Genomic DNA, 24,149 nt, shown 5'->3' on the forward strand with positions numbered 1-24,149 from the left:
TACTGAAAGATTCCTCATCAAGGCAGAAAAAATGTATTTTAGATTTAACTATATCCTAATTCAGCAAGACTGAAAGACTTTTTTTTTACTCAAAATGCTCAATGCTTCAATTCTGAATTAAAAAAAAAAAATTCTAGGCACAACAACAGACTGTATTGTTATCCAGTTTTCTCTCCCATCAAACAACCTAAAAGCTTATTTTGATTTTACACTTATTTTGATTTTTACTCTTTTTGGAAAGGGGGTAAGGGGCACCTTTTTTCTTTTTATGGTGTTTGGCTGTAAAACAGAAGTTGGTAGGGATATTCACTATTATGTTCCACTTTCTACTTCTGGAATTCAGCACAGGCATTTTAATCTGACTTGGACATCTCAAAATTGGAAAGGAGTTTCTACTGCAAGTGATGGATGTCTGTGCAAGAAGGCTTTGGCCTCAGCACTCAGGCACTCCCCAAAGTTCTGCTTCCTGCATGAAAAACAAATCCTGCTATTTGAACTGCTAATAGCAGAGGGAAAAAAAGAAGCCATATTTAGACTCTAGTTTAAATATCCCTTAAAGGAATCCAGGTACCTTAATAATTAATGCATCCAAGCATTTCAGCAGCATTAGAAGCTCCATGTTCAGGAGGAAAAGAAGCCCAAACTTGGCTGTGCAGCTCAGGTCCATCCCATCCCCTTGACCATTGCTCCAGCTCCATCCCCTGCACAACACCCACTCCAACTCAGCTGAGTCAAACAATTCAAAGCTTCAAAAGCTGCTCTCATCCCTTTCCCCACAGCAGAGCAGGAAAAGTGTGCCTGGAGAGCACCAGGAGCCAAGGCTCCCACTTGCTGGAAGCTGAACACAGGAACCTCAGGCTGATCCCACAGAAAATTTGGGATGAACACAGGGGTGGCACTGAGCCACCCCACAGCCTACAAAGGGCACTCTATCTGCTGCTCATGCTCCTCCAAAACCAACAGGCAGAGGGACCTGGTTATTTGTTTTAGCTTGTTTTTTAATTTTCAGAAGTGTTTGGGAAAATTATGTATGTGACCCTTCTACTGAAAGAATCCCTCATCTCAGCCCTGATGCCAAATATAAACAAGCTTGCCCTGGCTAAATAAGGGTAAATAATGTGTATGTGTGCAACAGAATTCCAGAGCCTCCAGCAGACCTGCATGAATCCGAGATTTCCTTCATATTTTTCCTTCATATGGAGTTTCCTGCACGTAACACAAAGCAGGAGTGGGGAGGTTTCAGATCAGTGATGGCAAAGCTGTGGAAGACAAAATATGAAACATTTCTGCCAGGGAGGAGCACATTGACTTCTTCAGTGCTGAGCACAGGGATAACTCAAGAACATCCATCAAAACTGTGGATATTGGGCAGGAATTGCTCTCTGGGAGGGTGGAGAGCCCTGGCACAGGTTCCCAGAGCAGCTGGGGCTGCCCCTGATTCCCTGGCAGTGCCCAAGGCCAGGCTGGACATTGGGGCTGGAGCACCTGGGACAGTGGGAGGTGTCCCTGCCATGGCTGGGTGGGAATGGATGATCTACAAGGTTCCTTCCATCCCATGATTCATACTAAATAGAGTTTTATACCCATGTAATTACAAATCAAAGGTGCCCAGGGAGCTCCTGCTGCTGCAGCTCCGAGGCTGAGCCCCCCAGAGCTGGCCCCCAGCACCTGCAGAGGCACCAGCCACAGGAGCACAGCGTGGATTAGGATCAAAAGAACAAACAGAATTTGAACTACTCCTCTTCTGCCTCGCCATGAGGGTATTTTAAGTCTAAGATATGGGTTCATTCCTTGAACATCCTGCCAAAAAAAGAGTGTTGCCCAGCAACTACTAAAACAATGTTCTGGAAGGAGGGAGCTGCTGGACAAATTAACCCAGTGAGTGCCCTTTTTGCCAGAGTTTCAAGGAGCTCTTGCAGAGCTGCTGGAAGCCTGGCAGCCAGCTCTGCATCCCAAATAAAGAGCTGGAAGGAATTTCCTGAGAAGCCTGTCAGCCAGCCTGCTCTGCTGTAGTAGCAGTGTCTTGCATTAAACAAACACGGCTGGCTGTGCTCTGCTACAAATGAACACAAATAAAACCCTGCAAACGCCCAGCCCAGAGCAGCACAGCACCAGCCCCGGGCTCTGCTGCAGCTCCACCGCCACGCCAGGGCACAAAAAGCATCTCTGTGTGCATTTCAGGAATGATCTCCAGTTAAATGTGGGGCTTTGGCCCAGCTGAGGGTCAGCTCCAGTTGACACTTCCCACATCAATCCACGCACGTTAACAGGAAATTCATTTATAGCCGCTCTTCAGCTGCACAGTCACACTCAAAGATGGCAATTAGAGCTTAATAAAAACATTAAATGTCTTTTCTGTTTAAAGCAGTGCAGATAACTAAGGGAATGTCACACTCTTTCTTTTTTTGGAGACTCATACAAGTAGGATTTCTTCCAGGAATCTCATCTGTACACAGTACATTTATAACAGTTAAGTAAAAAAACCCCATTTTGCATAATAAAGTTAGTAAAAAGAAACACCCTAATCAACGTACTCTTCAACTTCACATTTTGAAAAGCAGTTCTAGAGGAGTTTTGAATTTTTTGGAGCTGGAGGCACGAAGGGCCAGAGAAATGCTGTACTTGAACAAAAAACCCAAACACACCCAAACCACTGCATTTAAAGTGGACAGAGAAAGCCAGAATAAAAAAAAAATCCCACTGAAATCTTAGATCATAATTACCATCCAACCTCAAACCACTGACCTCAGGTGCTAAGTAATTCTGCTTGGGATGGAAAAGAGTAGGAAAAAGAATCAGCCTTCACATCTTCAAGTGCTCAAATGAGTATTTTAATGAGCTAGAGGCACCACAGCATTTACCACGTGAAACAACTGCAGGTAAACACTCCCAGGAACTCAAACTGCACTAACTTCCTCTGGAGTTCTTCCCAACTCCAGCACTTCACTTTTTTCCATCTAATAACCCTGAAATTCTTCTTTTTTAAACTGTTTAATTTGCACTTTTACTCCACACTCCAAGCCTGAACACCACCAGCTCTGAGTCTCAGCTGCCTCTTGCACCTTTCCAGAGCTGCCCCACCACCAGATCCATCTATTAGCCAAATTTTCCCATGACTTTTGCCAGCAAAGGCGGTGCTGGTGTCCTCAGGATGCCTGTGCTCGTCCCTGCAGGGCTGTGTCCCTTGCAGCTGCACATCTCCTGTCCCAGCACAGCCCCAGCTGCCCTCGCTGCCTCAAAGCCAATCCTTCTCCAAGGACTCAGCTCCAGCACACAAAGCCCCATTTGGGCTGGGAAGGGGCTCCCCAGGCAGGGCTGGTTTCACAGCACCAGCAGGTTATCAGTGCTCAGTGACAGAAAATACTCACATTGAAGCACTGCTGCCAAATCCCTCTCTCCAGCATGGTGCACACACCCCAAGTCTCTGCACAGCAGCTCTGCTCCATTTCAAGGCTCTGAAGAAGAAAGAAAATCCCCCACCCTCTAGACCAGGGCCTTGCTGCTGCCACCAGATGCAAGTGATTAAATGTAGCCTTGGCAACATGACTTTTTACAACCTGAAGCACCTGTGGGTAGGGAAAGAAGCAGGATGGATTCATTCTGCCACCGGATAGACAGGCTTGAGTCCCACACTGAATTTTCTTGGAGCCATCTATGCATATCTCAGCAGCCAATCTTGCCTCTAGACATCTCTCCTCACGTTGATTAAGCATGAAATTTGTATTTACAACTGTTTTACATCTGCCCACAGAAGACAGATCTGCTCTAAGAAGCTCAAAATGGCACTTCTCAAAAAATTATACCAAAAAGAAGATCCCCAAGCCTGGGCAAAGGTGACAGGCTCAGTGTCCCTCCCAGGAGGGGCCTGACCTGCACCTGGACACTTGGAGCACAGGACATAAAACAGGTCACAGAAGCACAGGAGTGTTTTTCCAGTCCTCTCTAAGGGTATAACACAAGTCATTTCCATTTGATTCATTTTCCTCTCGCTGCAAGAAGATTTCTGAGCATTCCTTGGTAATGAGCAGTGCCTGACCCCACTGCTCAGGCCTGCAGCTGCTGTGATGACCAACACAATCCACAGAATGGTTTGGGTGGAAGGGACCTCAAAACCCAACCCTTCCACCCCCTGCCATGGGCAGGGACACCCTCCCCTCTCCCAGCTCGCTCCAAGCCCCACCCAACTTCAGAAAAATGGGATATTTTCCATTTCTGGTGAAGATGGGGTGATAAACTCCTTTATTACTTCTTCTGAACATATTTATCATGGAAAGCATTTTATCTCAGACTACACTTACAAAGTATGTGTATAAATAAGAGAAAAGCCTGCTAAAATTTTATGGCTTTTGTTGCCATTTACCATTAAGCATAAACTTCCCCATGAAAGCTTCACTAAAGTAACTACAAAGGTTGGAAAAGGTTCACACTATTCTTTCTCCCTGTATAAATTATAAGTAATATGAGAACATTTACAATGTCTAACCACGGTGTTTTATGTCAGACAAATGTCTCTCTGTACTTGCAGTTCCTAAACTGTGCAGGCAAGAATTGCTTTTTTCTCATTCTTTTCTCTCTCTCCACCTCCTTCTGCACCCAGCAGTCACAGTCAAATCTGGCTTTATTCTTCCATACCATTTTAACATCAAGAACGCCTCAAGTCAAGGCTCTGCTTCACACAACAAACATTGTTCTTTCTTGGAGAGCTTACCACTGAATGCTGAACTTCCCCAGGTTGCCTCTCTAGTGTTTCAATTATCAGCAGTTTTCCAGGAAAAAGGGAGAAAAACCAACAAGAACTCGCAGGCTTCAGCAATATTTTCAAAAGAGAGTTTCATTATATGCGACATCATGTCATGGCAAAAAAAAAAACCAACCCTAAACCACCCAAATAACAGCAAGCAAAAGTAGCAGAACAGATTGTGCATGATTTTCAAGGGCAATCACCTGCAGTTCTGGCCAAACCTGAAGAGAATGATGGTGATCCTGAGGCCCTGATAAAGGCAAAGCATAACCAAGGAAACAAGATTCATCCAAAGAAACAAGACAGGCAGCTGCTGCTACATCTGAAACAATAAAATCAAGCCCAGAAGTTTGGCTGAGTTATCCTCTGGGTAAAAGATGCAACCCAGGGCTCAGAAAAAGAATTCAAGGTCTTTGCAAACAAAATCCCAGTGAGTGCTTCTCTTCCTGTCTGAGGCCCTTCTTGAACGAGTCAGCCATTGCCAAACTGTGAAAAGCAGAGCACTAATTTCTTATCACTGAGCAGAAATCTCCTGGCAGAATGAAAGCAAAGCCCAAGGTAGCTCATATCAAATTAGGTCAGATAACAATAGTTGTGGCAAACACTTGCTCCTTTTTATTTCCCTCCTCCCTGAGGTTTGGTACTGGGTAATTAGAAAGAATGTGTGATAGAATGGAGAAAAAGAAATTAAATTCCCAGGGATCCTTGAAAGCAAATAACTGACAACCTCAACTCCATCCCCTCACAAAGCTGTCTTCATTCCTGGCTTTGGCTGGGACAGAGTTCATTTCCCTTGCAGCAGCTGGTAGAGCCACATTCTGGATTTGTGCTGGGAGCTGTTGATAACACAGGGATGTGTCACTGACTGCTGAGCAGATCTCTGCTGCTCACCTCACCTGTGAGTGCTGGGGGGCACAGCCAAGCCCAGGGAGATCCCAGACCATGGGATCATCATCAGGCTGGGATACAGAGCTGGGAGCACCTGTAGAGATGGCATTTGTCTTGGCCCAGCACCTGCCTGCCCATGGGAAATCAATCCTTCACCTACTAAACTGCTTTATCTGAACACTCTTCCTCCTCTCCCAGTTCTCTCCCCCATCCCACCGGGTGGGGCTGACTCAGACATTCCACACACACACATTTTTCCTCATGAGTTGTCATTCATGGAAGAAGATGACACTAAAATACACTACAGAAAGCACGGAGGTCAGAAACTGTCACACGCCACCGCACAAGAGAAGAATCTTTGAAAAGATTTCCTTACGAAGAACAATCTTAGAAGAAGAATCAAAGAATCTTTTCAGAGCAGAAGGGTAAGGAGCTGTCTGACCAACTTACCTCTGAATTTTTTGGGTGGGTTGTTAAGATCACCTGCTTCTGGCTGTACAACACACCGATCATCCACAAGGCTGCAAAGAAATGAGCAGTGAAGTGAGATTCCATCCCCCTGCAGCCCCTCACATCCTCCTCAACAAAACCAAAGTCGTTCACTTGCAATATTTCATCCGAGTGGCCACTTCAGCAGAAGACATTCCCCAAATGCCAACTTATGCCAGATCTTTCTCAGAAGCATGCAGCTAATTGTTAGTGTTGCCCAGAGCTATGCTCCTGGTAGGTGGGACAATAAATAAGTCATTGCTCCTGTGTTCTGCATCATCTTTATGTGCCCTGCTCGAGGTGCAGACAGAACAGCCCATATTCTAGGGAGGTGACAGACAGCCTCAGGACAGTTCCTGCCTCTTGGACAGATTTGAGTCACGCTGCAAATGTGTTTATATGAATAGAGAACAGGAAAATATGACAGCTATGCAAACTGGACACTGACCCTGTGACCCCTCAAGTATTAAGAAATGGCAGGAATGGTCACTGCCACAATAAAAATTGACTCCTGAGGGAAAGGAAGGCACAAATGTACCCTCCTGCTCACCAGCCAAACACAAGGTAAGTCAAGGGACTGAGCCAACCTCCTCCTGCTCTGCCAGGGAGTGGGGGAGCTGGACGAGTGAACCTAAGAGAATCCAAGAGGGAATGCCAGGACAGAGCTGTCTGTCCCTGCACATCCCCCACAGGGTCAGCTGAAATCCCACAGAATAAAGGGAACGGTTAAGAAGCTCAGCCTGAGCAGCTTTGGATCAGGGTGGAGTTGGGCTTTTCCCAAACTGGACAATTGCACCTGTAACCAAACACTTTGGGGTCTGATTTGATCCTAAATGACTCAATTTGGCCCCTTACACCCAATCTGTCAAAGAGGCTTTCTACACAAACGTAGAAAGTAAAACTCCAGGGTCAGAGGTTTGAGAGGTCCATTCTCATGCAGAATCAACTCGAGAAAGACTGAGACCTAGAATATGAGAGTTGTTCCTTGCAGAGGCTGGTCACATGCAGGGAGCATCTTGAGACAACAATTAGAGAAAATAAGGAAGTGCATGGAAATTAAGAGATCAGAGAAACTAAGTGGGCTCAACAGTTCTATGCATCTAAAATTTGCATGTGCAAACATTCAGAGTGAATTGCTTTTTCCCCATGGATTTTCTCCCTACTCAGTATTACTTATATAATATATATATTTATAGGTGCTCCAACGTGAATGGTATTGTCATTTGAGATGAAGCACCTGCTTCTGGTGAACAAATGGCCAAAAATATCAGGGAAATAGGTTACTCTGGTCATCCCATCCAGATTTCTCAGTGCAGTGTATCCCTCTCATCGGAGATTAAGTTGAAAGTAAAGAGGAACTTCCCAAACTAGTAAGAGGAAGATTTTACAGGGTGAGAAACACGAAAGAGGATATATTGTACCCCAGTAATCATCATGATGACAGCACTGAGTTCGGGAAACAGCAAGAGTAAAGTTCTGATTAAGCAACATGTCATAGGAATATTAAATAGGAACACTCTCCAGAGATTTAGGACAGCATTAGAATGTAGAGTGGTATCTGCTCCTCAACCTTCAGTAACCACATAACAAGTCATTACACATCGTTATGACATCAGACTGTCAAAGCTCCACATGGGCTGGAGGACAATTACACCAAATCTTTCCTTTGCTGCTTTAATTTTCTCCAGGACAAAGACTAAATTAAATATGGGACAAAACTAATTCGATTAGGAAGGCTTATTAAGATGATAATGCATTTCATGTTTCACATAGCAATTAGGATTTCTGGCTTAAATTAGGCTCAGAGATATGTGGCCATTATATAATGCAGTTACCTTAAAACAGCGCTAACCAAATCAAAGAGGAGGCTCAAACACTGAGGGGTCTTTAGGCCTGCCACGAGAACATCCCACCAAGCCTAGGCAAAACACGTGCTGGGGGCCTGTCATGTCCAAAAGGACTACCCATGGTGAAAAATATCTGCTCAGCAATGCCATCAGAAGCCACAGCCACTGCATACTGTTCATCATGCACCGCATGGGATTCCACATGGCAGAACAACTTTCTACTTGGTCTGGAATTATTTACTGCCAAACTCGCTTCAGGACTGGGAAGAAAAACAATAGGCAGATGTAGAGGATAATTCATGTTGCCAGTGTTCAGCAGATAGTATTTGGCCCGTTACACAGCTGATCCAGGACTGCAGAGTGCACGTGTCATATTTGACGAGGACCTGGGAAATTTGTCAAATACATTCGCCAAATACTATTCAATCAACCCTACTTACTACATCCCTCGCTTTTATCATACCTTCTTTCCTTTCTGGCAGCATCCCATATTTTCTTCTCTTTCCTATAATAGATCATGGTGCATCTTCAGTGACTGCTTCCTTCTCTGCCCCCTTATTTTCCAGAATCCTAATAGCTAGAGGACTAAACCTACAAGTTAGTTTGGAGTCACTGGGGTGAGATTCCAGCCCACCGTTTCCTGCCGAGGCACTTACCAGGATGCTGTCTCTGTACCCTGCTTGGGAGCTCCATTTATCAGATGCATCTGGACTGTAGGCATCAAAAAATGTGCTGTGACTGTACCCACCCTGAGGCCCCTAGGGCTACTGGAAATGAGAAAGAGCAGGTTGTGTGTGTGCCCCTCTCCGGGCACATCCCCGTGTGCCACACGCTGCTCCCGCCCTCGGGAACGGGCCAGAGCTGCTCCTGGAGCTTCTCCCCTGCAAGGGCTCCTCCCCAAGCAGCTCCTGATGCTTGCAGAGGTTCCTCCTCAGCAGGAGCAAATATTCCCCTGGCCCTCCTCAGAGCTGCGCTCCGATTCCACGGCTGTGCTCTGCCAACCCGTCCTTTTCCCATGTGAAAAGGCACTTTTTTGGTTACTGGAGCAGCATTGGCTTCTCCCTGCCCCAGAGCACCTGCTCTGTGTCCTTGTGGGAGGCAGCACCAAGGGGCTCTGTGGGAAGCAGGGGCAGGAGCTGGCACAACACAGCTCCCACTGCAGCTCCAGAGCTCTGGCACAGCACAGGGGTCAAAACAGCTCCTTTGACAGGAGATAAACAATTTTGTTTGTAGGAGAAGCTTAAATTAAACCTCAATTTTAAGACCAAACTAGCTGTAGTGGTGAGTTACTGGTATTTAAACCACTTGGGTCAGGGATTTTGTTTTTTGTTCTGTTAGATAGATATATTTTTTTTAAGCTACTTCCATTGCCTATGCTACATCCTCTGTGCAGTCAGCAGAGTGCACTGGGGTCTGTTCATCCCTGGCTGGGGAGGGGGCAGGGAGGGACAGGACTGGACACACGGATGGACACGGGACAGACAACAACATGAAAATCATTGGATTGCATTATTGCATTCATTCCCCCTCCACCCCTTCACCTGACAAGGCTCTTCCTCCCCACCAAGGACATAAAACTGCACCACATCCACTGATACACTCTCCAGCCTCCCAGAATCTACCCTGCCATATTCACTTTAGGCCATTTTTAAATTTAGGGCCAAATCTATCCATAAAGCTCCCTTGCTTTAGCCAGGATTCCCTGGGATCAGGCTCAGGAGAACTAGCTGAGCTCTGCCAGTCCTTCTTACGGTGTTTTGAACACAAGAGAACAGCTGTTCTTACCCCAAAGTGCTAATAAATCCATTGGTTGAGCCCTCTGCATAGAGAGAACAAATATCTCCAATATGAAGGAAGCTCGACATCTTGTCAGTCATCTCTGGCTTATTGCCCCTGGAAGAAAGAATAAAGAATAAAGCACAACATTAATCAGGCAGAATTCCTCAGTGCAGCTACCTGAGGTTACAGCAACAGGACCCTTTGCCTTTGATTGTTGGTTTGTTTGAAAAACCCAACGAGCTCTCCCAGTGGAATTTCAGGTATCAAAGAAAAGCCAGCAAGCCAGAGTGCTTGCTTGGAAAAATAAACCAGGGAAAAACAAGCAGCTCCTGGCATGCCATTCCACGTGGGACTGCTTCACAGGCAGGCACTGATCCCAGAGGATGCTGGATTTCAGTGCAGCTGTACCAAGATATTCCATCCCACCTGCCAGGGGGAAAGGGGGCGAGGGGACTGCTTCAGTCTAAGGCATATTTGTATCTAAATCACATTTCTTTGCCTGAATTAAAGGTAGGTTTATGACAGGTTTAAGCAACCTTTAAAGGCTCTCCTTTGTGCTGGAAGGCTGCTCCTGAGAAATTCAAAATATTGATCCGATTCACGCAATATTTTTTAACAAAATTTTGACACACCAGCAGCCTCCTGCTTACACCTGCAGGCCTAAAACCAGAATTAGGTGGAGACCCACTCAGCATGCCTGACAACAGGTTTTTGCATGTAAAAACAGAAAGATTAAGATTTTTCTAAGTCAAATGCTTTATCAGAAACCAAATCCCTGTGAAATCAGTAATACTTCAATCCCAGGTTGAAAATAGATGGCTTAAATGTAACACTGAGGAGACAGACACTGAGTATTGGCAGCTTCCACTGTATTAAGAATTTTATTTTCTCTAAAGCCCCAAGTCCAAATGACACAGGGCCCACCTGTCATTTCAATAAATATAGAAAAAAAAGTGAGTTTCAATCTGTCACAGCAACAAAGAGACAACATGAGCCCAGATTAAAAAACCCCAATGGTGCAGATTTTCAAAGACATCTTTTCCAAGCCAGTTTACTGGTCTCCTGGAGATCCTCCCAAGCCCTGCTTTTTGATCACCAGGTTCAAAAGGCCCAAGCAGCTCCTGTGCTTGAGGTTTCCAACAGCAGGAGCACCAAGGTTCCTCCAAACTGCTCCTCCTAGCAGCCAACACTGCCCAGGGCCACGCTGCCACAGCTGAGGAAAAAGAACTCACACCACCTCCACCCTCTCTCCCCATCACACCCAAAGAGGTTCTAAGTGGTCTAAGAGCAGAAGAAGTGAGCAGCAGGAAATTCTGCTTATTCCAGAGCACAGCTCTGACTGTACAGGGATAAATATCCCTCTCCCTGGACATTATCTTGTTTACCAAAAGGATCAGGTTGTTAGGCAAGATTGGAGCTCAACAAGGACAAATTCCTGGTGATCTAAAAGCTGCTGTTTGCAGCTATGAAAGGGCAATAAAAACCTAAAGTTACACTTTTCTTTCTAAAAGCTCCAGCCAGCTCTCCCTCCTCACTCCCAAAGGACCTGTCCTGCTGGGAATAACAATAACAACTTTCATTATTATTAAATCAAAGCACACCATAGACATTCTATCCCTGTAAATCTGTGTCACTGGTGCAATGAAAAACAAATCCAGGAAAACCATGAGATAAAAGGCCAGGCTGATTTGCAGGTAAAGGGGTCTCAGTTCCTCTGGGATCAAATCTGGGTGCAGCCAAAACCAAACCCTTTGGCTCCAGGCTGCTTGTTAAATGCCAGGTCCTTCAGCCACTGCACCTTACACACTCTGTTCCCATTCTTTCTTGATAAGTGGACAGAAAAACACTGCTCCCTATTTTAAGATATATGCCACAAAACATACAGAAATATGTGGAGTGACTGAATTAGCAGCACTGGAAACACAGCTTTTCCCATTTCCTGACTTGGATGTTAAACTACCAACTTCAGACTAAAAAACTTTTCATTCCTCAGAATTAGGCTCAACCCTGAATTAATACAGCCCAAAGCAAAAGCTGTCTAAGCCAACAAAAACCACAGATACTTTCAATTTAACCTTCTCCACAATGGCATTAAGGTTTCCCCCTGTGAGGAGGATTGCTTTTTCCTCACAAGAGGCAGATGTTCACCACAGATGTTCCCAAGGGAATGGGACAGTCAAAATGATTGACTTCCATTAGAGATTTTTCTCTTGAGGGAACAAAAATAGCCTCACACCACTGCCCAAAACCAGGCTCAGGGATGGACAAGCAAATTCCTGCATCCCTTTCCAGGATACAGCCTCAATTTTCTTACATTTTCTTCACCAAGAAAGACCCCAACATACCCTGAAATTGTAACTCTGACATATCGTGCAAACCTCTAAAAAAAAGCTTTTCTTTAATTTACTGAAAATTCCACTAATAAATGTTTATCAGCTTCACCCACAGCCATCACAGAGTTCTGCATTACAAGGGTGGCATTAAGGCTGGCAGCAGCTCAGTGAATTGAGCTGCTGGGGTCTTCACCAGCTCATCCTTAAAATTTTGGGATGAGTTTCCCAAGTCACACAGCAGAGCTGGGTTTGGGCTGCAGCCTGGAATCCCAGCCTGTCCTGCTCCCAACCAGGACAGCTGTGCTCCTCACAATTCCAGCTTTGCTGGACCTCAGCTTTCCAAAGGGCTCATCTGGCTACAAAAACCTTGTTTCCCAAGGCTTGGGCAAGGATTAATCACCAGCTAAACCCTCACTCCCCTTTCTCTTGTATTTTTGAATACTTTTCTAACAGCCATCAGTGTGATGCCATCTGCAGCACACCAGGAGCTGCTCCACCACCTTGGCAAGCAGAGAGCCAATTCCCACTGGGGTGAGCCTCCTATAAACTGATAAATACTGATAAATATAACTGATTTATCCTCAGGCTTCCCCACAGTCCAAATGAACACTGGCTACATCTATTCTCTAATAAAAAGTCAGTTCCCCTGACACTCCTCCATCCAAACACTGCTGCTCAGCTCGGCCAGGGCTCAGGAACACGCTGGACTGGCAGATGGAGAAAGGACTCAGTGACCCCACAGGCCCCCACACACACGCAAAGGAATAAAATCATTGCTATATTGATTTAGCTTCAAAGCTTTTTACAGGCTCTTCACAAGGGACTACCAAAATCACTCCAGTTATTGGCATCAAACACCAAATGATCAGCCACCTCAAATGGAGGATTTTCTGCCTTTGACAGCTGGGAAATGTGAAGGAAAAAGTAAAACTGGGAAGTTTTCAAGAGCAAAATTTCCAGGTATCTAGTTTGAAAACCTCTTCCTAAAACATACTGATCACACCAATCCTCCCAAAATCAGACCTCTACGGGGGTCATTTTTGATTATTTTCTTCAGCAAGACAAGCCAGAAGCGGAGGCAGCAAAAATCTGTCAGCCTTGGCACATTTATCCCCAATTCCCAGCACAGGGAGAGCAGAGGGACTGAGCAGGACAGGTTTGCTCCAGGACACGTCAGTCAGAGCATCCGTGTGTGTCCCCCTGGCTGTGGAGGGGACACTTCCCACCGCCAGGGATGAGCATCAGAGCATCAGGACCAGCAGGAAGGGCAGGACAGGAGGATTTTCACCCTCCCCAGTACCTGGCTCTTGTGGGTACAGCACAGTCCTGCTGCTCAAAAAGCAATTGTGCTCCATCGACAAATGCAGCCATTACCCCACTGTTTATTTATTTTAGATACGGCAGTGCCAAGAGCAATTGATTTATACAAGAGGAGGGGGAGCACCCTAAGAGAACATTTGCAGTTTTTCTGTGCATAATCCCAGCTCTAATGGCACTCTCAGAGCCTTGCAAGAGGAGAGCCCTGCAGGAAATTCATCCTGTTCAGCTCAAACACGGCAGAGTTACCCAGGGAGCATCGGCCTCCTCTTCCCCTTAAACACTGCAGGAAAACAAGATTCCCTCCAGGTAAACTCACTCTCAAAAAAGTCAAAGATGAAGCACTGATAAGCATGGCATTATCTGGCAAAAATGAAGCCAGGTTTCTTCAAGCAGCTTAACTCAGGTGGCAGCAACGTCGACAGCAGCAACCCAAGCTTTAAAAATAATGTTCTTTTCCCACTAAGCTGAAGGTTCTAATTTTAACAGACAGAGGGACTTGCCAGGCTACAAAAGCAACGTGAACTAAAAGTGGACTGTGCATTGAGAAGTTAACTGTATCTGCCCATAGACAACAAAAAATTCCTGAGATATGAACACATTCTACACATTCAGTATTTTTAAGCCCTGAAAGCCTGAATTTTTGTAATTATGTTGGTGACTGTTTCCTCATGTCTATACCAAAGTTAGTCTCAGTATGTTTTAAATACAGTTTATCTGCACAGGAAAACAGAAAATCAAGTTTCTGTTTAAGAAACTGACTAAAATAAATAAACAAACATAGAAATCTGCTGAATTTTATGTGAATTTCAAGACACCGACCTACGAATTTTCCATGGGGCTGGATTTGAACGTGCATTAGCTGAATCCAGGCAGAGAACTAAACCCAGGAAAACCTCCTGCTCAGCCCAGGAGCTTCAGGACTTTCCCCTCCTGCTCTGGCCAGCACAATCTGCACCACCACACTCAGAATTCGATCTTCTGAGTGAACAGAAAGCGACACAGCTCCGGGGTTCATTTCTATTTCTTGCTACAGATGGTTTTGTGTGTATCCTCAAGACCACTGCTTCTCCTGCAGTGTAAGGGACTGAACAGAACGAGTTCTGAAGTGCAAAGGAAGGGTTTGTAGCAGTCCTTGACCACAGATTGTCCCCAGACCCAAGGAGAAGCTCTGCGGACCCAGAGCAGCTCTCAGGACTCTGCTGTATTTTAGGGCACAAGCAGAGCATATGCTCAGCCTAATGGCCTTGAACAAGCCAGGATAAGCTGAATATAGCCCCTGAAATTCAATCCTTTTTCTCATGAAAACACATTTCACACCGGCAGTTAAAGCAGGATTAACAGTGAAAACACAGTGAAATCAAACCAAGTGCTCAGTATCAAACACCTCAGCGAGACAGCCGCCTTTTGAAACCCCCAGAATGGGAAACACAACCGCTTTGTAAACATTTCACGCTAATTTCTCCCATCACTCATCTCGCTGCCGACGCTAAGACAGAAAAAACAGGTTTCAAGAGCGGCACTGGGAGTTTGCTTTCCTTGGAGAGCAGAGTCAAGGCCCCGTTTGAAGTCCCTGCTTGTGACAACATCCCTGCACTGTCATTCCTCATCTCCAGCATGTGTGAAAAGGCTTTTCCGAAGAATCCGAAGCTACTTCCCTGATTTCACGTCTCACGCGTCTGCTTTGTGTAGGATTTTAATTCTTTACTCCGCAACTGCAAATCCTGTTTGTAAAATAAACAAGGCCAAATGTGCCTTATTGCAGACTGTTTGATTCCCAGCAACTGGGACACAGATTACTCCAAGATGCTTCAAATTATGTTTGTTTAGAGCAAAAAAAAAATCTCCTTGCTGTGCCTCACAGTCCCCGGATGCACTCAGGTCTCTACTGGCAGATTTTCACTAAACAATTCAATAAAGACTGGCACTTTTATATGGACTGGTAGCAAAACTGGAGCAGCACTTTATCAAAGTCTTTTTCACTATCTCGGTTGTTTAAGAATAGAATCTCAAACTGTACTTAAGTGTTTCGACTTCATTACAGCCGACAGGAAATTCCAGAGTGGAAGTTTAATTCTGTTTCAGTTTTTGACAGAAACAAGACCAGAGTTTAAGGGTAGAGAGACAACAAAGAAGCAAACATAGAGAACTGCTTAATGGCATAAGCACAATCATCCAGAAATTAGCAGATCTGAGAACCCCCAAGACCAGGTAAGTCTGTGCTTGAATTAAATGGAATTGAGTCATTAATGTTGGTAAACTAGGCCAAGGAAGTTAATATTTTTTAAATGCAACCAAACCCTGTATTACACTGAAAATCCAGTGCTTAGATAATCTAGTAAATACAAATTTTACAAGATTACTAGGCTGAAAATTTGGCCCTACAGGCTAATCAAGATTTCATGTGGTTTTTTGGGTAACACCCACAGAGAACTCTGTATTTTCCCAGGTGCAGCTAACTTGAAAATCTGAACCCAAACCTGATGTTTCTCATTCTTATTTCAGTAAAAAAAAGGGAAGGTTTCCTCCCTGAGGACGCTAAGAAAGATTCCCAAGAATCCCATGAAAACAGCCAAAGAAGGGAGGAAGTGCTTTATTTAAAAGCTCACCCAGTGAATAATCACCGTGCTGGGGCTGAGGACAGAGCTCTGTCATCTGCAAAGCTTCTGACTTAGCAAATCTAAAAGCAGCTCTTTTAGCTGCCAGGGAAAGCAAATAAAGGGATTTTGGGATGTGAAGCAGGCCACGTCCTGGACACCAGGATCCTCACACACCTGCACTGGGACCCAGCTCAGCACCGCTGTTTCATGGAGTTCCATTTCAGAGACTGCACGTTAAAAGAAAACCTATCAGTGCAGTACATTTATCTACCACAGGATCTTGTTTTCCCCTTCAGCTGCAACCTTTCATGTCCAGGAGGCTGCTCTCTGCCACACATGGGCGGCTGATGTGCCGTTAGATTAAGGAGGAGAAATTCACTTTCTCAGACCAAGGATTTTCCCTCCCGACGCTTAAAACACAGATTTTTTTTCCCAATTTCCAGGCTAAGCAGGCAAGATGGAGGATGGGGAAGAGGGGAAGGAAGGAGCAGCACAGAGCTGTGACTTTCTCAAGGACATGCAGCAGGTCAGCCTCGGAGCCCAGATCTGAATCCAGGTCTCCCGAATCCCCATCCACCAGCCCACGCTCCCCTCCGCTCCCAGGAGAGAGATCGCTCTCACTGCACATCCAATCAAGCACACGCTTCCCCTTCCTCTAAAAATAAGTAGGAAGAGGAGTGTAAATTCACACAGCAAGATGATGGCCAAGTTAATTATGTTCTATTCATACTATTTGCCACTCCACAGATAAATAGATTTTTTTTATCATATCAGTGACAAAGTTATTCAGAAGTTACTATTTCATAGGTGCAGCAGCAGTTTAAGGAAACAGATAAGGCCGCTCATTTCAGTAACTTTAACCTCAATAAAACCTCAGTACAGGAAAGCAAACGTTCACAGTGTCCTTTTCTCCTTAGAAAGGGCACCTGCTTCCTTTTTTTTTTTTTTTTGTAATTATTTGCCTAGTGCAACCAGACAAGCTAGTTAGAGAGAATTCAGGTCAAAAGCATGGAAGTTACACTCTGACAGCAATCCCTTACACAGGAGCCACTGAGGTAAGAAACACGACTGACAGGTCCTATTGACAGGCATCTGCAGACAGCTGGAAAAAGAAAATCTATTAGAGACACACTGTCAGGGGAAAACCAGCATTTTTTGTTCCAAAGCAAGTACAACCTGACAGCATCTTCTTAATCCCATGAAAAGTAAGGAGCACTTACTGAAGCTGATAGTTCCTGAAGTCCAGCCCTGCTGGCTCCAGCCCTGCTGGGAGGAGGCAGTCTGGATGGACATCAGCCTCTGGACGAGGCCCCTGCGAGCACACAATGTTTTCCAGCGTATTTCCATCAGGAGAGAGCTGGAACACGCCAAAAGGAGCAGGACAACCAATGTCATGGGGAAAGGGAGCAAGCTTGGTTTGTTACACCCAACTGGAGTTCGGCCAAGGAACAAAGATGGCACACAAGAGTGCCCAGTGTCACTCTGCGTGGCCAGGTACCTGCTGAGGGCTCAGCACAGTGGGGCTGGTTCCCTCACCCCACTCCCCACATCAGCCCTCCGTGCTCCTCGAACTCGGCGGCGGCTCCCTCGCTCCATCCCCTGCAGCTGCTGCCAGTGCCCAGCACCTTCCCTGCCCGTCCCCTCACCTCGGCGGGGGCTCCCTCTCCTCCATGCTGGGGCCGCAGGTCTCCAGGTCGGTCTCCAGGGCTGCGCTGGCCAGGGTGGCCCCCGGCACGCTCGGGTCCCCTCTGGCAGTGATGCCAACGCTTGTGTCCCTCCCGCTGCGGCGGGCTCCGAGCGCTGCTGCTGTCCCCGAGGCAGGACCCTCCCGGACACCTCCGCTGGCTCCGGCTCTCTGGATAAAACCTCAGCGCCAGGGACAACCAGCCCAAGAGGAGGAGCCACTGCCAGCACATGATGGGCACGTGTGGAGAGCCACTGGTGGCCAGGGGACCTACTTTGAGCTCCAAAGCCCTGGTGGGCCGGGCTGCTTTACAGATGAAGGCTCCGCTTCCCAGGCTGACTTTACCTGTTGGCCTCCCAACTGTAATTTTCTAGAAGGCAAAGGTTCAAAATGCTGAGCCACCCACGAGCATTAGCATCTGAATCTACTGAACACTTCACAGAGGAGCAGCCAAGGATTGCAGAGTTATTTTAATCAGAAGTTTTCAATTAACCCTTCAGATCAAGCACCATCAGCCAGCTGAGGTCAGCGTCTGCATCTGTGGCCATGTGTTTCTTCTTGGAGTGGGACGCAGATGGGACAGAGCTGGACTGCAAACAAAGCTTTTTTTCTTCACAACTTCTTGGCAGATTTCTGAATTTCTGAAGAAGTGGAAAGGATGGGCCAAGGCACAAAAGAAATGTTTACAGAAGTTCCATGCAAAAATTTCTACTAAACAATTATATAAAATAAAAAACAAAGTACAGCCTTTGAGCAACAGCCATTTTTTGGCCTACTATGATCAGAAATTTCTTCTATGTGCACGCTCAGATTATCACCTTGTGACCACAGCCATCATGAGCTAGACGAGGAGAGGATGAGCTGCCTGTGTCCATCGTGCCACTGAGTTCAACCAACCAAGCCTTGTCCCTTAGAGCTCAGCATCACGTTCCTCCCAAAGCAGAGGCATTACCTCACATCCTAACCCAGAAACATCTGGCATTGCCATTTCTCAGAGCTATTCCCCCTCCTTTGATCACCTCTGCAGCCAAATGATCACAGAGTCACAGACTGGTTTGGCTTCTAAGGGACCTGAAAGATCATCTTCCACTCCTTTCCACTGTCCCAGGGTGCTCCAAACGCTGTCCAGCCTGGCCTTGGACACCTCCAGAGAAGATTATCAGTGAGATATGACCACTCAGCTTCCTGCAGCACTCTTCATGTTGGCTTTCTGGCACATGAAGATGCAATTACATTGCCACAAGCCACAAATCTCCAAATAACACAGACTTCCATGCACATTTCCAACCCATTTTTCGCTCCAGTGGGTTAACTTGCTCAGATATCAACTGACATTTTATTCTCCATAGAACGCTGCTAAGAAGTTCTGATCCAAGTTTTGGGAAGCTTAACCAAAACCACAAGCATGAAAATGAAACTCCTCTGAGTTCAGAATCCACAGCTGAATGTTGCAGCTTTCCTCACTTGAATTACAGTTCCTCTAGTTTCCATTTCATCTTTTTCACAGAATGGAATTCCAGAACAGTTTGGGTTGGAAGGAACCTTGAAGATCCTCTCATTGCCACCCTGCCATGGGCAGGGACACGTTCCACTACCCCAGGTTGCTCCAAGCCCTCTCCAGCCCGGCTTTGGACACTTCCAGGGACGGACCAGCCATGGTTTCTCTGAGCAAATTTGATGCCATAAAGCACAGCTGCCCTGAAGACCTGGAAATGTACTTTCTCAACAGATACAGCACAAGCAAGAGCCACACAAGGAGCCTCTGGATGCCTCTGCCAACCTAACAAGTACTTGCAGCACCCTGGAAAGAGGGATCTGCCTCCATCCCCAGCCACTGCCTCCCAGTGCTGAGACAGAGAACCAGGCAATAATTGCTGTGGTGCTTTTGTAGTGTCCACGGGGAGCAGAAATTAGACAGGAATATCAAGCCAGATGAAAGCTTGTGCAGTTTTGGCATCCTGCCTCCCGCAGCAGCCTCCAGGAGAGGCTCGGCGGAAGAGCACAGGAATCTCTTGGAACAGCCATGGACACAGCCAGCATCCGGCCCTGCAGCACAGGGACACTCTCTACTGCTCTTCCAGCCTGTAAAGCAGCACCTGGCCCCACCCTGCACAGGCCACTGGATCAAACTGGGCAGCTTTTGGCTCCCCTTGTGCATTATCACACACCAACAACACAAAAACAGCTCCTTCAGTTTCTGCTGCCATTGTAGCAGAAGAAACCAATTTGGGACATAGAGTAATGCAGATTTTTAGGAATCAGGATTTCCACCACAGTCTCATTGTGACAGAGATGTTACATTTACATAACTTTCTAGCAGCACATGGTTTTCTGCCTCTAAACCCCTTGGTCTCCATAAGCTGCTTTGGTGAGGCCGCCTTCCCTCACACTCACCCACGGGAGAGCCAGCAGCTCGTCTACCAGCTACTACAGAGCCACTACCCTCATCCCACCTCCCACGGGAGCCTCAGATTCCTCCTGGCTTTAAGACAATCCTACAACTACAACTATCTTGTATTTATGGGGTAATAATGTCTCAAAGACTCCCAGTACACTCTGCAAGTTGGCACATCAGATAGTCCAAAGGAGTTTGCTGTGCCATAGTCAACAAACCAGCCAGAATCACGGGATCATGGAAGTTGGAAAAGCCCTCCCAGGTATGGAATTAAACTGATAGCACTGTGCCCACTCAGCCCTGCCAGGAAGAGCCACATCTGCACAATCTTTGAACACCTCCAGGGATGGGAACCCTACCTGGGCAGCCCATTTCAATGCTTGGCTACTTTTTCAAGTGAAGTTATTTTTCCTAATATTGAACCTGAGCATCCCCTAGCCCAGCCTGAGGCCATTCCCTCTCCTCCTGTCCCTGTTCCCTGGGAGCAGTGCCTGATCCCCAGCTGTCCCTCCTGTCAGGGACTTGTGCAGAGCCAGAAATTCCCCCTGAGCCTCCTTTTCCCCAGGCTGAGCCCCCCCAGCTGCTCGTGGTGCTCCTGACCCCTCCCCAGCTCCACTCCCATCTCTGGACACTCTCCAGCCCCTCAATGCTTTTCTTGCACTGAGGGTCCCAGAGCTTCCCTCAAGACAGGAGATGCCCCAGCAGTGCCCAGTACAGGGACTGCACCAGTGCTGGGACAGCTCAGGTGGCTCTGGTCTCTTGCCCAGCAGACACAAACGAGCCCAGGTGGCCAAGAGCAGCTCCACCTGCTCCAAGAGCTCACCAGAACAAGCAACACCTGCTCTTCTGACGGCTCCAATTCAAGGACAGGTCCCAGACAAGGGCTCAGGATATCTGGGATCTGCTTTAATTCTGCCTGACAGCCACGAACAAGAAGTTCCACCTCAGTGCTGTCCATTTCAGAAATTTACCAGGAGAGACCAGCTCATCTGATGAGAAGCAGCCAAAAGGAGCTTCTGCTTCCAGAACAGACCTCTGGACCACCCCAGTTTGACCAGCCCCAGGACTGTTCCCTTTTCTTTGGCACACACACAATACTGGAGGAGCTGGATCCCCAAAATTCACCCCAAACCTGCAGGTGCCCTGTTCTCGTGCTTGCCCCGCTGTCAGGGACATTCAGTGCTGTTTTTACCAGAGGAGTTATTACAAAACCAGACCCAGACCTCACACCACACAACAGCAGGACGTTGTGGTTTGCAGCTCTCACTCTCAGCTGCAATGGCCTCACTTGTGAGCTGCCAGGACTTGAGATTATTTCTTCACTTTAACTCCATTCGTGCATTTTCTGGACTACGCCATGCCAAAACAAGTTTGTTGAGGGAACACGAGAGGATTGATGGTGATGTGGATAAAATCATGTTACAGAACCACTGAGGGTGGAAAAGACTTCCAGGATCATCAAGTCCAAATCCTCACCTTGTCCCCAGCCCAGAGCACTGAGTGTTCCTTGGATACCTCCAGGGATGGGGATTCCACACCTCCCAGCCCCTTCCAGTGACGAATTCCTCCCGCAATCACATTTCTCATTTCTAACCAGAGATCACAACAGCCCCTTCCATCCCCTCCACTCTGTTCATCAGATCCAGGACAGCTCTGTTCACCCAAACCTGCAGCTCCAGCAGCCACCACCAAAGCAAAACACCAAATGTCCCCTTCCTGTGCTCCTCACTAAGGGCTCCTCCACCCTCCAACGATGGTGCTCAGGATTAGCACATCTCATAAAAACCATTTCCCCGAGCTAAGCTCCACCCCACGATTGCAAAGCCAAAGTTACTCTTGTTTGTTTACTTCCCAATTTAACCTTGTAAGAGGAAACAATTTTCAAGGCTTAATCAACACTGCAAAACAAGCAGATGGGGGGAGAAAACCCTTCATCTAAGCAAACACTTTAATCTTGGGGAAATAAGGTATTTTAACAAGAAAAACCCCTACTACTGACAAACAAGAGGCGGCTTAAAGAAAACATTAGAAATAATCAGCTCAGCATCAGATTGTTTTGAAACACACTAGAATTCTGTTTTTATTTTCACAGCGACTCCTTATTTTGGTTTAGGCACACTGAGCACTACAGCTTTGTCCCACAGTGGTCCATTTCCACCTTTGTTTCACCAGGTGTCCTGTTAACCCTCAGTGAACGCTGAATTTTTGGACTTATCAATGCCACCAAGCTTTCTCCTCTGATTGAGCAGCCAAAGCTCTGCTCCAGCCATAACACCCTGCAATGCTGTTATTGCTTCAGGCACTTACACCAGCAAAACCACCAGGCATTTAGACCATGGAATATTTACTGTGTGAGGAAATTGGCGTAAATTAAAGTACAGAAAAGAAACCAATGAGAAATCCAGTGCCTGGTAGCCCATTAACTTGGCCACAGAGGAACCACGGAGGGAAAGGAAGGGATGTTGGCCTGACATGGCATCCCACACTCACACAGCTGAGCCCTGCAAGGAAAACAGCTCCACCATGGGCCTCTGGCTCAACAGGTCTGCAAGTCCTGGGATAGCAGGCAAATTTCTGAGCCCAAGAACCTCAAAGGCAAAAAATAACTAAGAAATAAAACACGTGCACAAGTGCCTCGCTAATAAATAAAACCACCAGCTCCCACACACGCTACTCCCCGCACGACTTGCAGTCACTAAATCTTCATCAGGCAAAGATCTGGATCGTATTAACCACGTTCTCCCTTCCTGATTTGCAGCAGGACCGCAGCCCAATCCATCTGTGGCTCAGCAGGCACAGAACCGCTCGCTGCAATAAATTCAACTCAAACCTTTCACCTGTTGGACCCTTTTTAGACAAATTGCTGCGAGCCAGAGCGAACCCACCTGGGGCAGGGAGGGGAAAGGCTGAGCCAGCCGCAGCTGGTCCCGGTGCATGGAGCATTTTCCCTCCGGGGAAAAGCGCTGGAGCCCGCAGGGAACAGGCACAGGGAGCCCGAGCAGAGCCGGAGGATCGCGGGGCAGCGCCGGCCCCAGAGAACCCGCAGGAGCCGTGGAACCGCTCGGGATTATGGCACATCCCACGTACGTGCAGGGGAATGCACATGTGCCCCCACCCCTTCCCCCGCCGAAGTCCAGTTATTGTAGTCCAGGAAACAGCCAAATATTTGGCCTGTCAGGCCAGTCACCGGGACCCTCCGAAACATCCACCCACAGCTGCCCGCTTTTTGACCATTTAAGAGGAAGAGCGCCCATAGCCAAGTCCCCATCGGCGCTCACGAGTGTTTACATAACGCCGAACATCCCTCGCAGCCGAGCCCCGAGCACGGGGGCAAGAACACGGGGAAAGTTGGAGCGGACGCGCAGCTCCGGTGCCGAGCCCGCGGTGGTCCCGGGGACGGGACCCCGGCCCGGCAGCGCTGCGGGACCCGCCGGGAGGCCGGAGGGGACTCTGCCCGGTCCTGCCAGGGCTGCGGCGGCCGGGCATCCCCGCCGAGCACGGGAATGCAGCCCTGCACGGCAGCGGGCTGCGATCCCGGGTATCCCCGCCTAGCAACGGGCTGCATCCCCGGGCATCCCCGCCCAGCACCAAGCTGCATCCCTCGGGCTGCGGGACGGGGCTGCTCCGGCGGCCACTCACCGCCTCCCTCCCTGTCCAGCCGTGCCCGCTCTCTCCCGGCCGTACCTGGCTGCGGAGGCGGCGGGGCGGGCTACGGACGGCTCGGCAGCCCCATTCCGGCGGCGCTCCCGGTCCCGCTCCCGGAGGCTGCGCCCGCCGCCGCCTCAGCTGCGCGTCCACATGGTCACTGCGCTTCTCGCCCGCCGCCGTGCCTTAAATAACCCGCGAGGCACGCTGGGTAACCGAGTCCTGCCGCCGCCGCGCCGCCGCGGGGGCGCGTGCCGCAGGACTACAGCTCCCAGCGTGCCCCGCGCCGCGCTCCGGCCGGGGGGCGTGCGGTCAGTGATGGGGACGGACCCCTCGGTCCGTGCGGTCAGTGATGGGGACGGACCCCTCGCTCCGTGCGGTCACTGATGGAGATGAATCCCCTCCGGCTGGGGCGCGGATGTGTTTTGCTC

General features: G+C 47.8%; 1 protein-coding gene across 23 annotated transcripts in view; it reads right to left on the minus strand.

Moving 5' to 3' along the window:
- Positions 1-23,915, minus strand: part of ITPR1 (inositol 1,4,5-trisphosphate receptor type 1) — a 159,353-nt gene extending 135,438 nt beyond the window's left edge. For 11 of the 23 annotated variants that reach the window (XM_086846199.1, XM_086846209.1, XM_086846207.1 and 8 more), the window contains exons 1-4: positions 17,641-20,051; positions 9,751-9,858; positions 8,429-8,470; positions 6,080-6,150 (exon numbers count right to left, since the gene is read on the minus strand). In XM_086846199.1, coding sequence (XP_086702325.1) covers positions 6,080-6,150; positions 8,429-8,470; positions 9,751-9,858; positions 17,641-17,666 — 247 coding nt within the window. In that variant the 5' untranslated portion in view covers positions 17,667-20,051. Of the gene's footprint in view, positions 1-6,079; positions 6,151-8,428; positions 8,471-9,750; positions 9,859-17,640; positions 20,052-23,757 lie in introns of those variants that run through there. The other 12 variants (XM_086846216.1, XM_086846202.1, XM_086846214.1 and 9 more) reach the window with 5 other exon arrangements.
- Positions 23,916-24,149: the final 234 nt, after the last annotated feature.

The sequence above is a fragment of the Cyanistes caeruleus genome, chromosome 11, assembly GCF_971803275.1.
Source record: "Cyanistes caeruleus chromosome 11, bCyaCae1.hap1.1, whole genome shotgun sequence".
NCBI lineage: Eukaryota > Metazoa > Chordata > Aves > Passeriformes > Paridae > Cyanistes > Cyanistes caeruleus.